Source organism: Sminthopsis crassicaudata, chromosome 1, assembly GCF_048593235.1.
Source record: "Sminthopsis crassicaudata isolate SCR6 chromosome 1, ASM4859323v1, whole genome shotgun sequence".
NCBI classification, from domain to species: Eukaryota; Metazoa; Chordata; class Mammalia; order Dasyuromorphia; family Dasyuridae; genus Sminthopsis; species Sminthopsis crassicaudata.
The window spans coordinates 634,858,554-634,874,836 of record NC_133617.1 but is presented as its reverse complement, the minus strand read 5'-3'; the positions used below and the strand labels follow the sequence as shown (position 1 = coordinate 634,874,836).

Below are 16,283 nucleotides of genomic sequence, written 5' to 3'. Positions count from 1 at the left end.
GGTACTGCCCACAAAGCCCCTTTTAGGTATAAAAGAGGTAAGCTGGAGTTCTCTCTTTGCAGGAGCCCTTCCCCCCAACACATGGTATCCTTCCAGCCATGTAAGGGTCCCTGCCCGCCCAGAGGCCACCTCTGGCCCTGGCCCTGGCATCTTTCTAACTGAACTTTACTTCCAAATTCCTACAATAAACCTTTTATTTATCAATCTAGGTTTTTGGGCCTGTAAATTCATTTACAGGGGACACTGTGCCTCATGGGATTATCTTACTATCTTTGCACCGGCAAATGGGGTTCCCCCTTTCCTTTCCCTCATCAGTTACATCTAAAAATCCATAGAGTTATCCAAATATGAAGCAATTTTTATTCAATAAAGCAGTTAACAGTCATATAGCATTTGGTTTTTGTTAAGGAACAATCAATATTAGTTATCTTTACAAATCAGAAAACTGGGCTGGTATAAATTAATTTGCCATAAATTTCATAGCTAATACATTTCTGTAATTGAAATAAAGAATGGCGAGTTTACCAAAAAACAGAGGTTGAGTGGCTGCCATGCTGGATGCTGCTAAGGGCACTCAGATTCTTCTCAAGCAGTTGCTGGACAGAACCTGATGAAACCTAGTATGGCTGGACACAGGTTTCGGAGCTTTGACCCCAACTCATTGCACTCCTCCAAGCTGGGTTGGGCAGGAATTTCATCGAAGGCTTTGAGTCTATTGTTATTGAAGCATTTCTTAACAATAGTTTAGCAGTTGTGATTCCAGTGATGATAATCTCATTAGCAATCCTGCAAAAATTCATTCTGACTCTCAACTGGAGTGCTTTGAAGAATTACTCCAGACAAGATAGAATTCAAAGAAAGTTTAGTAAAAATGGCTATTTTCCTAATTGTTGTTTTTGACTTATTTCCAAATTCCATAATAGATTTTCTCAAATTTTTTGAGACTTTGATAAGGTGTTTTGCTCACAAAACTTTTGAAAATCTATAAGATGCTATGTTAATTTTATTTTCTAATCCTTTTTTTCTATGCATTTTTTCAACCTTTGGCCAGAGGTTTTAAATTCACAGAAAAAAGGTTAGGACTTTTTAGGAAATTTTTCCAGCATACAAACTACAGTATAGAGTTTGTTGCCTTATGACTCTTTCTTGCTTCTGACTACTGCTTTCACTAATCCATTCCCTACCCCTTCTCCCATCCCCCTCCTACTCTAGATTTCTATACCTAACTTAAGTGTGTATATTATTCCCTTTTTTAATCAATCCAATGAAAGTAAGGTTTAAGCGTTTCTCAACTCCACCCCCTTCTTCCACCTTTCCCATTTTCTCCTCCAAAACTTTTGTGTGAGATAACTTGTTCCATTCTAGTTCTCCCTTTCCCCTTCTATTAGTTTATTCCTCTTTCTCACCCCTTACTTTTATTTTTTAAAGATATCATCCCATCTTATTCAGCTTACACCATACACACATATGCACGCGTGCACACACACACACACACACACACACACACACACACACACACACAGAGTGTTCCTTCAAAGTTATCCCAACGATTATAATGTTCTTAGGAGTTACAAATATCATCTTTCCAACCATGAATGTAAATAATTTAACTTTATTCTTAGGAGTTACAACTATTATTTTCCCAAGTAGGAATGCAAATAATTTAATCTTATTGAATCCTTTATGATTTCTCTTTTCTATTCTTTTTTTTTTTTTTTTTTTTTTTTTTTTTTTTTTTTTTTTTGCTTTTTTTTGAGTCTTTTGTTTGAAAATCAGATTTTCTATTCAGCTCTAATCTTTTCATCAGGAATGTTTGAAAGTCCTCTATTTCATTGAATATCCATTTTTTTTTTCTTCTGATAGAATAAACTCAGTTTTGCTTGATAGGTGATTCTTGGTTGTAATCTTAACTCCTTTGCCTTTCAGAATATCATATTCTGAGCTCTCTGATCCTTTAATATAGAAGCTACTATAACTTGTGTTATTCTATGACCCTATAATATATGAATTTTTCATTTCTGAATGCTTGCAGTATTTTCTCTTTGACTTGGGAACTCTGGAATTTGGCTATAGTATTTCTGGGAGTTTTCATTTTGAGATCTCTTTTAGGGAGTTATTGGTGGATTCTTTCCATTTCTATTTTACCTTTTGGTTCTAGAATACTAAGGCATTCTTCTTTGATCATTTCATGAAACATGATATTGAGGTTCATTTTTTGTTAATGGCTTTCAAGTTCTTTTCTCACACTATTTCCTAGGTCAATTGCTTTTCAAATGAGGTATTTCACATTTTCTTCTTCTTTTTTTTTCATTCTTTTAATTTTGTTTTATAATTTATTGATGTCTCAAGGAATCATTACCTTCCACTTATCCAATTTTAATTTTTAAGGAATTATTTTTTCCTTTCATCAATTTTACTTTTTGAGTTCTTTTTTTTTGGTAAATTTTTTGATATCTTTTTTCATTTGGCCAATTCTGCTTTTTAAAGAGTACTTCTCTTTAGGATTTTTGTGCTTTCTTTACCATTTAGCCTGTTTTTCAAGGTGTAATTTTCTTGTGTGTGTGTGTGTGTGTGTGTGTGTGTGTGTGTGTGTGTGTGTGTGTGTGTGTATGTGTGTGTGTGTGTGTATCAAGCTATTGACTCTTTTTTTCATTATTTTCTTGCATTATTATTATTTCTTTTCCCATTTTTTTTTCTCTGCCTCTCTTATTTGATTTTTAAAATGCTTTTTGAGATCCTCTAGGAACCATTTTTTGGGGGGAAACCTGAAACCAATTCATAGTTTTCTTTGAGACTTTGGATATAGCAGTTTTGACTTTGTTGTCTTCTGAGTTTATGCTTTGATTTTCCTGTCACCATAGTAATGTTTTGTGGTCACGTTCTTGTTGTTATTTGCTCATTTTCCCAGCCTCTTCTTGACTTGTAATTTGTTCCTGGGGTAAAGAGGACATTATCCCAAACTTCAGATATTTTGTTCAACTATTTTAAGTGCTAGTTTTGAGGGGTCTGCTAAGGTTTTCAGTTCTTCCAAGATAGTATGATCTAAGGAGAACTGTGTTTACTATTCTTCTGGTCTGTGTTCAAGTCTATGAGTGACCACAGTCACCCTTTTCTGCCCCAGTAGTGTGACAGGGATTCCCAGTTCCCAAGCTCTGATGTGCTAGTGCTCTTCTTTTTTTTCCTGGGACTGTGATCCAGGGCTAGAGATGACCTAGAAGGTTAAACCAGTGAACTCTCTAAGCTTTGTCAGATCTGACCAAGCTGGAAAAGTATGATGGCACTTTTGGTCACCTGATGGTGACATTTTTGTTTGTGGATCACATTAAGGTACAGATGAGTTGAATCTCTACTGATGGAGAGAATATTGTATACTAGTAAAATCATAGCTTTTATGAAAAACCTTTTATTATAAAATCATTTGTTGAATTATGAAAATACCATTAAATTTGATGATATAATTTGAAATGCCCAACATATAGGGAGATGTAGTCTTCTGACTTTTCAAGCCTGCTTGTTTGTAATCATTTTGTAGTACAATGTTGAAATGTTCTAAATTCCTTTTTAAAACTAATTTGCTATTTGTTTTTTCCCCCAGATTCTTCCAAAGCTACTTAAGCTTTTAAAAAATAATGTGAAAGTATGAAGTACAACTGAAAATGTCACTTTCCAAGTGCTCTTTTTACTTCTCACCTTTATAGTTGGTTTTTTTTTTTTTTTTTACCCAAAAGTTGAATTTTGCTTTCTGTTTAGGTTTTGCCTATTTTCCCACTACCTTTTATGTACTTTAAGAAAGGGATAATAAAGGTTAATGTGACCTATTCATTTTTCTAAAACAAAAAAATTCAAATGTATTTATGGCTAAAGGTATAAATCATGTTTTTTTGGGGGGGGTTTGTTTGTTTTTTTCAACCAATTGAATAGAGGGATAATTCTATTGATGCATCCAAATGTATTTGGCTTAAATAAGATTTGTGGGATAAAAACATTGAGATGAATTGATTCATCATTGTACTCAATAATTACATAGGATCTAGTTAAAAAATTGCAATGAGGATTTGTATGTAATGTCACACTTGTGGTATAGATACCAAAATGAAATCTCATTAATTGAATTCTATAATAAGTGGTCTGTGGGCTTTTGAATTGCCACTTTGGAAGCTCAAGAGAGTAACCAATTACTGATGGCAGTCAAGTAGTAGTAGCTGTCCATAATAAATTCAATTGGGCCAATTAAGGAGTAAAAGTTCAATGCAAAGAGAATCCTACATAATAGCTTTGTGAAGGTGGAGAGAATATAGTTTCTCCTACTGTGTGCAATTATCTTTAATGAAATCTGTCCCTCCTATTTTGTTCTCAACTATCACATCACTACAATTATTTTTATTATCTAGCTTCAAATAAGACAACATCATAGTTTAAAGACAATAAGAAACAATTTAATTTCACATTGTTCTCAGGCTAAATCAACACTAATGCTTGGGGCATTGGAAGTGGGAAAATTATTATTGTATAAAACATTCATTATGTTTACTTAAAATAAGGTCATAACAGGATAAAAGAGTTAGGTACTTCATTATTTGGGTTAAATGTTCTTAAGAGGATTTATGGTTGATATTCTCTTAATCTTTTTTGTTATTACTGACAATGTTTCAAGAAAAGGAGATGAAAATTTAGGTTCTACTGACATACAGGATTAAAATCGGTGGACGAGTCATTTGATCAGCATATTTTTCTGTTGGATTTAATTATTACAAAATTGTGTTATCATAGAGTTTGTGAATCAGTTTTCTTTGATAATAATAGATGACTGTTTTATTCCATAATTAAATAAAATTTATCAAGGGATGAGAAAGCTAACAAAATTTTATATTGACTAAATTTACTTTATACCTTTAAGAAAAGTTTCCTTAAAGTTCATTATTTATGGAAAGCTCTGCATTTGCATTTTAGATTTTTTAATGTAGGCTTTCAATGATCATCATACACTTATTAAATGTCAAACTTTTTATGGAAGTTAGGAAGCAGGCTTAATGATCTCTCTTTTATCAATAGGGAATTGGCAAAAATAAAAAAATGATTTGTGTAAAGTTCTACAGAGAGTCATTGTTGGATCTAAGTTTATAACTATGATTACATACCCAATTTCATTATTCCTCACTTTGGCATTATTATCTCTTTTTTTCCCATATTATTAAATTAATACACAGAAAGGTTTTGTCATTTACCAAAGGCACATGTTGGATCAATAGCTGAGTTAAAATCTAAAGTTTTGAATCTCAGATTCTTAACAAGGATTGAATACACTAACTCTGTCATGCTCACTTTTTATAACAAAAACTCTTAAGATATTGTATATGCATAATTTTAATATGATGGACCATCTGAAAAGTTTCTACTGTAAACAATGATGTTTCTTGATTTTAAAGATATGGTATAGACTGAAAAAATTATTTAAAATTCTGGGTGTATCTGAAAGCTAGAGGGGTTCAAGATGAAATATAACAGCTAGCAATAGATTATATGACTATAACTATTAAACTCTCCATGCACACCAGGTTTTATACAGTTTGTTTTTTTGTTAGTTTAGTTTATTTGGTTTTGGACTCTACTTGGAATCCTGTACTCTATAGCTGTAACCTAAGGACATGAAAGCAAAATCTCTACATTCTGTTGTCTTCATGATCAAGGCAGATAGCACATCCAGGATCTTGAGCGAAAGGGAAGGGAATAATTATTTATATTGTACCTTCCATGTAGTAAGTAAGCACATTACAAATATTATCAATGACCTTGTGAGGTAGGTGTTTTTAGGTACTCCATCTACTAACTTAAGGCATCATGCAGTTAACTAAGATTAGATTTAAGGCATTTCAATGTGGGATTACTTAAGGAAGTTTGCAGTGAAGTATGCTGAAATAAAAGAGTAAAAAGGGAGTTGAGACCAAAATATCTTTTCCAAATTAATAGCATTAATTCAAAATCTAAATAGCAGCATTATCATTTCTTCTCTCCCCAGATGGAAAGGCAACTAACAATACAAAATGAAATGAGAGAAAGGCAGATGGCCATGCAGATTGCTTGGACAAGAGAATTCCTCAAATATTTTGGAACATTTTTTGGCTTGGCTGTGTTTGGTCTCACAGTTGGGTATGTTGTTTGCTCTTTACGTAGAAATGTCCATTTTATGGTCAGAAAAAGTCAACTAATATCCAATATTTTCTTCTCTCTCCCCCTTTGTAATTATCATGTTTCAAATATTCAGAATTTTAACGTAGTAGATAATCCTTCACCAATGCATATTGTAACCCCTTCATGATTTAGTATATAGTTTCATGAGTGTTTATGGCCAAAAAAGTAATCATTTGATGGCCAACATTTGAATGATATTCATTTCAACTGGGCTGGTTCTGAATGATAGAAACAATGTCTATTATAAGGCCAACATTAGGAGCATTTTCAGCTTTATAGGACTTCCTTTCAAGATCTCAAGATCACCTCTACACAGTGGGATGAGTTATTGATTTTAAAAAATATGGGGCCTCAATGTCGCATTGTCATAAAATGGGTTAAAGTGTAATTTAATCGCAAGAGTTAATATGGAATCAAAGTAGCCCCTCATAAGACAAAGTATGTGATTTACATGAAGGGCAATGTAGTCAGGTGCAAAAAACGTTGTTAAGTCAGCAAACCTTATTATAAATCATGCTTGTGAGACTTAATACCTGTGTAGCCCTGATCAGTCACTTAATCTCCCTGGGCCTCAGTTTCCTCATCTGAAAAATATGAAGATTGAACTGGAAGGGCCCTTAGAATGTTTCCAGCTCTAAATCGATGATTCTGCCTGTCCGTTTCCTTTCTGCTATTAATGTTATGTTACTAACAACACTATAGAACCAGGTAGTCATATCATTAGGGTTATCTTGTGTTATTCTCCAAATCATAAATTAGAGGTGGTACTGTCTTAAAACAAGAAGAAAAGATCTCTGAAGACATAATGGGAATGGGGAACAGTACCTTTTATTTCAATCCAGAAATAGAAGAGTCCTTATTATCACAAGTTGTACAGTCTAGAGCCATAAAAAATTGGATTATCCCAGAATTCGCTGCATTATTTTTTTGTATAGCTCTTAGAAACAGAAAAAAAACAAGGCAAAAATGTTGATTTTCATTGTAGAGATAGGCCTTTTTCCTTAGGAGAGACTCTGGGAAGAGTAATGGAAGATACACATAAATTTATCACAAAGGCAATGAATGTAAGAGATCAGACTCATTGCTAATATATTTATTGTGTAAGTTTTCTCAAATATGGTGATGTCAGAGATAAAAGGAACTATTTAGTTAAAAGTTAAGTTAAAAGTTAAAAGTTTTAAATCTTTGTAATTATTACAATAATTACTCATACTTCAAAAGATTCATGGTCTAATTTGAAATAGCTTTCTTCTTAACAAACAGATGAATCTTTTGGGAGAGGCGAGTCTTATGGGCCAGAACTCTGAATTTGAAACAAAGGATTCTCACAAGGTGCTAAGTCACTGGGATTGATAGAGATAATGTTTATCTAGTTTAGCATGGTTCAGTATGATTGATTTACTCTTACAACAAATAATGGTTTCCTAGTGATATGATTGGTTTATACTCAGTGTGGAGCATATAAGCAGGGACTGAGAGCCCCAGAAGAGAAGCTTTCAGAGGGCAGAGTGGACAGGTGGGAGCTCAAGCTCTTGGAACCAAGGATGGACATTCATTCGATCTTCAGTCAGGCCACTGGTGGCAGGCTCTGAGATTCCTGCACTCCCCGAACTAAGACCAAGGCCAGACTGAAAGGCTCTCCAGAAAGCTGCCCAGCCCCAGGAAGGAGATAATAAAGAATCTGGACTATAAGAAAGCTTTCCTTTTTCCTTTGAGAACCAAGGAGATGTGTACTGTACTGTTTCTAAAAGTTTAATGATCTTCTCCCAAGTTACAATCAAACCTTGTTTTTTTGTAAGTTTAACCAAGCTTTCGACAAATTTTCTTGCAGTGGAGCAATCTCCTTTCTAAACATTTGTCCCTTTTTAACTGGAATATTACTTTAAGCTCTTTACAAAGTTTCCTTATTGTACTTATCCTAATTTCACAGATGTAGGTTCTTGGTCCCACATTCAGGTGCCAAAATGGAATGTTCTCGATTCCATTTTCTGGGGGTCTCTGGAGGCAGCCTTTGTTTCAGTTTAGTAATCACCACAAGAACAGCCAGGTGCTAAAGTCCAATTCCTTTATTGTCTCCTTACCTGGAGCCCGATTAGCTTTCTTACAGTCCAGATTTTTTATTATCTCCTTCCTGGGACTGGGCAGCTTTCTGGAGAGCCTTTCAGTCTGTCCTTGGTTCTGAGAGCTTGAGCTCCTGCCTGTCTTCTCTGCCCTCTGAAAGCTTCTCCTCTGTGGCTCTCAGTCCCTGCGTATATGCTCCACACTGAGTATAAACCAGTCATTATATCACTAGGAAACCATTATTTGTTGTAAGATTAAATCAATCAAATTGAACCATGCTAAACTAGATAACCATTGTCTCTATCAATCCCACTGACTTAGCACCTTGTGAGAATGCTTTGTTTCAAGTTCAGAGTTCTGGCCCATAACAGGCTAGAAATAACTGTTCCTCATAATAGAATTCTTTTAATATTTGTTTTTTTCTTTGAACAGAGCAATTAAAAAAAAGCAACCAGTCTTCTTCTTCCCTGTTGTTCCATTAAGTTTTGTATTTGCTTATCAGTATGATATGGGCTATGGAACCCTTCTGCAGAGGATGAAAGGTATGTATGTACCTGACAAATGAATCTTTATGTAGCTTAATTTACTTTTTAGTTCAGGCAGACCTCTACTTAAGAACTCATGACTTAGGAACAAACTGTTTGAAATAAGATCAAAGTGCCCTCCCCTTTAGAGTGCTGGTACTCTTCTCTTAAGGAAGTCCCATTGCTGCCTCCACTTCAGGAGCTGGAGCATCCCAAAGTGATGATGACCTTGACTGAACCTTGGCAAAGGCTGCTACCTCATTCTGAACTCCTCACCTATTCCCTTAACTAGAGATACTTAGAGGATAGAGGTAATTCATTAAATAGCCTTTGATGCACCTGTCTGGCAAGCTTTATGACACTAAGTCTTTAGAAAAATGTTCAAGTTCCAGACAAAGGATTTTCAGACTTTTAAAACACAGCCTGTTCATAATTTGGGCACTACCTGTATGAATGATGGATTGTTGATTTTAAAATTACTGTACTCATGTTAAGCCCCATTTCTATTACCTATCCAGCCTCATGTTGTTCATATCCTTAAGATCTCATGAGTCCAAGATTAAACTGTCTCATAAAAATGATACATTATCTAAAAAAAGTCACATTAATTTTATCACATTGATTGAAGGTGGAGTTGATTTTCTAAGAACAAGCTGAATGTGGATATTTTAATAGTAATTTATTATAATAATATATTTTAAAGAATAAAAGATTTTAACCTTGAAAAAATAAAGTACTAGAAATTCACAGTAAGTTAAATACAATTTGGCATTCACCAAATTAGTGTCTATCAGAAAAAATTGTTTTCTGTGAAATTAAGACATGTTAAAATGTGTATGTCGGTACACATGTATATGTGTACATGTGGGCATGTATATACATGATTGTATATTTGTGTGGGTACATATGTACATGAGTAAAAAGTTATATTTAATAATGGCCTGTGTATAATTTAAAAAAAAACTATACTTTTAAATTTAATAATTGAGCTGAAATTAATTTTTAAAAACCATTTTTTGTATGGAACATTTTTGAAGTGCTCTAATGCCTGTCTTGATATTTGCAAACTGTAGCATTATGATATATATGGAAGATAACAAACTGTTATCTTGAAAAACAATGTAAAATCCTAGAGCTGCAAGGAACCTTAGAAATCATTCTAATATAGTCCTTTCATTCTACCAATAAGAAACTGGAAGCCAAAGAGAATGAATAAAATAAAGAACCAAGCAGTAAGCCATTAGTTGGAAAATCTGGACTCAAATCCCAACACTGCCAGTTATTAGCTCTGTTATTGTATATCACCATTCTCCCAGGCTTCTGTTTATCCCTCTATAAAATGAAGGATTGGGCAGCTAAGTGCCAGTGGATACAAGGCTTGAAGTCAAGAAGATATGAGTTCAAATCTTTAGTGTCTTTGCCAAGAAAACCAACCAATTATTTGAAATAAGAAAACAAAACCAATTATTTGGGGCCGGGCAGGGGGGGGATGGCACAAAGAGTCAGACACAATTGAAACAACTAAACAACAACAACAAAACATGAAGTATTGACTAAATGACTTTTAAGTACCTTTCTAGTTCAAAACTCTTAATTAGACTAAGTGACTCAAGATCAAATTAATGAGACAAAAATTCAGGTGAAAAACCTGTTAACTTTACTCCTTGTCCAATGGTCTTTCTATTTGATCATACTTCCCTTATCCTCAAAGTGATTTTAGGAGAGAAAGGATGAAAATATGGAATTTCTGACTATGATATCATTTCATTTCATTGTAGCTAATTAGTTTGGACCTTTAATGTAAAACTGAAGAGACCAAAAAGGCAGTTTTTAAACATTTATTTCCTTTTTTTCTTTTTTCTTTTTTTTTTTTGGATAGTATATATTATAGAGCAATTAATTTTGTTTTGAGGTTCTTTAATATGCCACATATCTGTACCAGGACTACTTCTTCTGGATTATGGCTGAATCCTGCTAAACTGGATTAGCTTTTGGAGTTATACTTCAGAATTGTTTCCGAGGACCACTTCCTGAAGCTTGTAGAGGGCTATCCCCAATATGATTTTAGAGATGGTTTGAACTTTGAGATTATCTAGTCCTTTCTTTATAGGCAAGGGAAATTGAGGCATAAAGAGTTGAAATGATACTTTGATTCTGTAACTGAGAATCAGAACCCCTTCCATCAATTTCTTCTCCCAGAATGTCATTGAGATCTTTTCCATTCTTTATTTAAGGTGAAGCAGAACATATACTGGATATAGAAAATAGCAAGCTGCAGCTGCCAAAAGGGATGATCACTTTTGAAACCATTGAAAAGGCCAGAAAAGCTCAGAGCAAATTCTTCATAGAAAAATGAAGATGGCTTCACTAGACTCTACTCAAAGCACAAAATAATTTGGTTGAATTATATGTTTTCTATTTAATTTTTTAAATGGTATCAATTTTTTTGGATATAATGTGGTTTATAAAAAAATAAATAAAACTTATCATGTCTAAAATATACCCTGAATTTTTTTTCTTTTCAAAGATAATATCTACTTTTTCACATTTTCCAGGTACATGTGCTGAAACCTATGATAATACTTAATGTGCTTTACAACTTTCCTAGCTGCCAGCTGGGGCTTAATAAATTAATAGCTCCAAAACTGTTTTGTACACTTGTCATTAAAAAAAATTTGAACATGTACTCACACACATACATATACATATATGTGTATGTTTATTTATACATACTTAATATATTTATAAAGTTTATACATATATTCTTATACCAATGTAATAGAAATCTAAAAAAAGATGAAATAAGTATTTTAAAAATAATACTTATTTTATTTACTAACCTTGACAAAAAATTTTTGATTCCAACAAAAAATTATCCAGGGGAATTATCATTAATAATATTTTAGTGATAGCTATATGATTAAATATGATTTCTTATTTTTTAAAATTATAATTGAACATTTTTGATGTAGTCACATTGCAGCCTGGTTTTTAGCTCTTTTGACAGTTGGTTCTGAAAAATGGCTGCCATAGCTGAAAAAAATAGTTCGTAATGATACATAGATCCAAATGGAGGAAGTATATCAGAAGTCACACTTATTAAATAATATTGCTCATTTTGTTAGGAAACAAGTTTCATTTTTTCTGATGTCCGTCTATTGTTCTTGCAAGTTGATTGAAAGGTATTCCCAAGTTGTTGTTTTTTAAAGTATGCAAAAATAATAACAAAAAAAAAATCAGTTTTTGAACTCACCAGTTCAGCACTCTAACATCATTTACAGCAACAAAAATTTAGTTTTTAAATGTCTTACTAATCATATTGTAAAAATGTCATTAATATCTCAAAGCACAACATATATTTAGGTTGAAGTTCATATCAATTTGGATATAAGAACATTTTTCAAATAATCTTAATTACCTTTGGGGGGGGCAAACTTTTTTTGTCCTATCTAAGTAGATCCTCATTATTTTCACCTCAGATTGTGAGCAACAGAGAATTCCCACTAGGAACAGAAGAGCATTTATAAATTTAGTTAAAACTCAATAAAATAAATGATGTAGAAATCTGTTTTGCTGGACTCATGTGGCTACAATTAATTGCAATACAGTGAAAATGAACAAACAGGTGAGAAAGATGCTCTTCTGCATTGGAAATGTCTCCTGTGTTCCCAGGTTACTTACAGAACCTGTGTCTGACATAGAAAATAAATGTGGGTTCTATTGTCAATTAGTAGGTTAAACATCAACTAAGCTTAATTTATTTCTTTTGTAAAAGAATTAAAAATAGGAGTTCTAATATTTACTTCCTGAAGCTTAGTGGATCAGTTTTTGATCAATATGGAGACCATTGTTTTAAGTAAGTTATCATGTTGTGTACAAATAGGTATAACTTTATCTTCTCTTGCCAAGGCATGTACTTTATACAGTTATTTACTTAATGTCTTCCTAAGAAAGATGTAAGCTTCTTGAGGGCAGAGACAATTTTAAAAACTTGTTTTTAATATCTTCAACATTTACCACAGGGCCCAGCCCATAGTAGGTACTTAATAAATGCTTTTTGATTGGACATCATGCATGCACAATAAATAGCTGTTGATTAATTTCGGCTTAGAATCTAAAAATAGCAGTGCCCCTTCAACTTCATAAGAGTGCAAACAATCCAAAATTGTGGAAAAGTGGCAATTTTCATTAGAATTTCTCCACTGTCCAAAAACTTAAGCAAATAGAAATGTAGATAATTAGTTTCTTCATGTCTTCCAGCAAAATTATAGCATAAACAAAGTCTTGTATTTATTTTTGTGTCATTGTTCTCACCCACTAAAAACTGAACACCAAAACTCTTCAGTGCAATTCATGCTTCTGTTTATTCATTCCAAAAGCAATTTGAATGTGCTAGTACAATTCTGGATCTTAAGGAACAGAAATTCTGCTTCCTCCCTGCCACCATCCTCCCAATCTACCTACAAGTTTATTAGTAGGGTACAAACCACTGGGAAACATTCAATTGTACTGAACAGATACAGAGAAATTTTCTTACTCTGTTACTATGATTCCTGCTTTAACTCATGAAAACAAAATTGCAATATAAATGCTATCCTGGCAATTGCTTCTATCTGAGCTATAGATCAGTTCAGAGTAGTCCAGTATTCAAAAGATTACTTAAAAAAAAAAAAAAGACCTTTGAGGCAGTGTGGCATCCACGTGCAGAGGAGAAATCTACTAGGAGGCTCTTAGCCAAAGTACAGCAGCATTGGCTACTTTTCCTGGTTCAAAAGCCAGTGCATCAGCAGACTAACTGTGAGACCTCCAACATAACTACAAAAGGCAAATTGTGAGCCCCTGAACCAAAGAATAACACTGGACTTGGTCATGTCCTTCCGGCACAGAAAAGAAGAAGCAGCACTGGCCTTGGGGCAGTATAAAGCTGCTGTCACCTGTGGAGGAAGCTTGGGATAATGTTCCCTTTACTCTAAGAGCAGATAGACATCGACCTTTAAAAAACAAGCAAAAAAAAGCAAAAAGAGCTCTGATCACAGATAAGTTTTTATGGTGACAGAGAAACAGATTCAGTGTACCTGAGGACACTAAAGGCAAATCACCTCCAGATGAACTCCAAAAGGTGATATATGTTGGCCCCCATCTCATAAGACTCTCTTGGAAGAATTCAAAGAGGATCTTAAAACAGAGAAGAAAAATGAGGAAAGGAAATGAGAACTTTGCAGTAGAATTTGGAAAAGGAAACAAATTATCCAAAGAAAACTCCTTACAAAAATAGATTTGATGAAATGAGAAAGAAACCAACTTGTTGAAAAACAAAATTTGTGAAATGGGAAAAAAATCCAATGAATAACACTCATTTAAAAGTTCAATTGGCCAAATGCAGAAGTAATTACAAAAGCAAACTGAAGAAAATAATTTACTAAAAATTAGAATTGAAGAAATAGAAATGAATGACTCAATGAAACATCAAGAATTAGGCAAACACTCAAAAAAGCCATTCTTCAATTGATAAATGGTCAAAGGATAACTTTTCAATTATTTTTAATCATATGAAAAGGTTCTCTATACATCACTATTGATCAGAGAAATGCAAATTAAAACAACTCTGAGAACACTACAAACCTCTCAGATTGGCTAAGATAACAAAAAAAGATAATGATGAATTTTGGGGGAGGATGTGGGAAAACTAGGACACATATATTGTTGGTGGACCTGTGAATGGATCCAGCCATTCTGGAGAGCAATTTGGAACTATGCTTAAAAAGTTATCAAACTCTGCATCCAGCAGTGTTTCTACTGGGTTTATATCCCAAAGAGATCTTAAAGGGAAAGGGACCCACATGTGCAAAAACATTTGTGGCAGCCCTTTTTGTAGTGGCAAGAAACTGGAAACTGAAAGGATGCCCATCATTTGGAGAATGGCTGAATAAGTTATAGTATATGAATGTTATAGAAACTTATTGTTCTATAAAAGAAATAATCAACAGGATGATTTGAGAGGCCTGGAGAGACTTACATGAACTCCAAGCTAAGTGAAATGAGCAGAACCAGGAGATCATTGTACACAGCAACAACAGGATTATACGATGATCAATTCTGTTGGATCTTTCCAACAATGAGATGATTGATGCCAGTTCAAATGATCTTGTGATGAAGAGAGCCATCTGCACCCAGAGAGAGGACTTTGGGAATCTGAGTATGGATCACAACATAGCATTTTCATGCTTTTTGTTGTTGTTCCCTTGTATATTGTTTTCTTAGCTTATTTTCTTTCCTTTTTGATATGATTTTTCTTTTCTTTTCTTTTCTTACTTTTTTTTTTTTTTTTTTTTTTTTCTGAGGTAACTGGGGTTAAGTGACTTGCCCAGGATCACACAGCTGGAAAGTGTTAAGTGTCTGAGACCACATTTGAACTCAGGTCCTCCTGACTTAAGGGCTGGTGCTCTATCCATTGTGCCACCTAACTGCCCTGGATCTGATTTTTCTTGTGCAGCAAGAGAATTGTATATGTATGTTTACACATATTGGATTTAACATATATTTTAACATGTATAATATATATTGATTGGATTGCTTGCCATCTGGGAAAGGGATAGGGGAAGGAGGAGAAAAGTCTAAAACAGAAGGCTATGCAAAGGTCAATGTTAAAAAAAAATCCATGCATATATTTTGAAAATAAAAAAGCTTTAATAAAAAATTAATTAATTTTTAAAAATTAGTCAATCAAAACAAAACAAAACAGAAAAATAGAAGAAAATGTAAAATACCTCATTGGAAAAAACAACTGACCTGGAAAATAGATCCAGGGGAGACAATCTAAGAATTATTGAACTACCTAAAAAAAAAAAAAGATGAAAAAAAGAGCCTAGTCATCATCTTCCATGAAATCATCAAGAAAAACTCTCTTGATATCCTAGATATATGGGTGCTGATGGCTCTCTTTATCACAAGGTCATTGGAACTGGCCTGAATCATTTCATTGTTGGAAAGAGCCATGTTCATCAGAATTGATCATCATATAATCTTGTTGTTGCCATGTACAATGATCTCCTGGTTCTGCTCACTTCATGTAAATCTCTTCAGGCCTTTCTGAAATCATCCTGCTGATCATTTGTTACAGAACAATAATAATCCATAACATTCATATACCATAAGTTATTCAGCCATTCTTCAATTGATGGGCATCCACTCAGTTTCCAGATTCTTACCACTACAAAAAAGACTTGGCACAAACATTTTTGCACACATGGGTGCCCTTTCCTCCTTTAAGATCTCTTTAGGATATAAGCTGTTCACAGGGTATACATATTTTGAGAGCCCTTTCGGCATAGTTCCTAATTGCACACCAGAATGATTGGCTCAGTTCACAACTCCACCAATAATGTGTTAGTATCCCAGTTTTCCCACATCCCCTCCAACATCCGTCATTATCTTTTCCTGTCATCTTAGTCAATCCAAAAGGTATGAAGTGGTACCTCAGAGTTGTCTTAATTTATATTTCTTTGATCA

At 33.7% G+C, this 16,283-nt stretch overlaps 1 protein-coding gene across 1 annotated transcript in view; it reads left to right on the top strand.

The window, feature by feature from the left end:
* PLGRKT (plasminogen receptor with a C-terminal lysine) overlaps positions 1–11,276 on the top strand; it is a 76,534-nt gene extending 65,258 nt beyond the window's left edge. The window contains exons 3-5 of the mRNA XM_074282853.1: positions 6,017–6,147; positions 8,683–8,792; positions 11,009–11,276. Of these exons, the coding sequence (XP_074138954.1) occupies positions 6,017–6,147; positions 8,683–8,792; positions 11,009–11,130 (363 nt within the window). The 3' untranslated portion in view covers positions 11,131–11,276. The remainder of the gene's footprint in view (positions 1–6,016; positions 6,148–8,682; positions 8,793–11,008) is intronic.
* Positions 11,277–16,283: the final 5,007 nt, after the last annotated feature.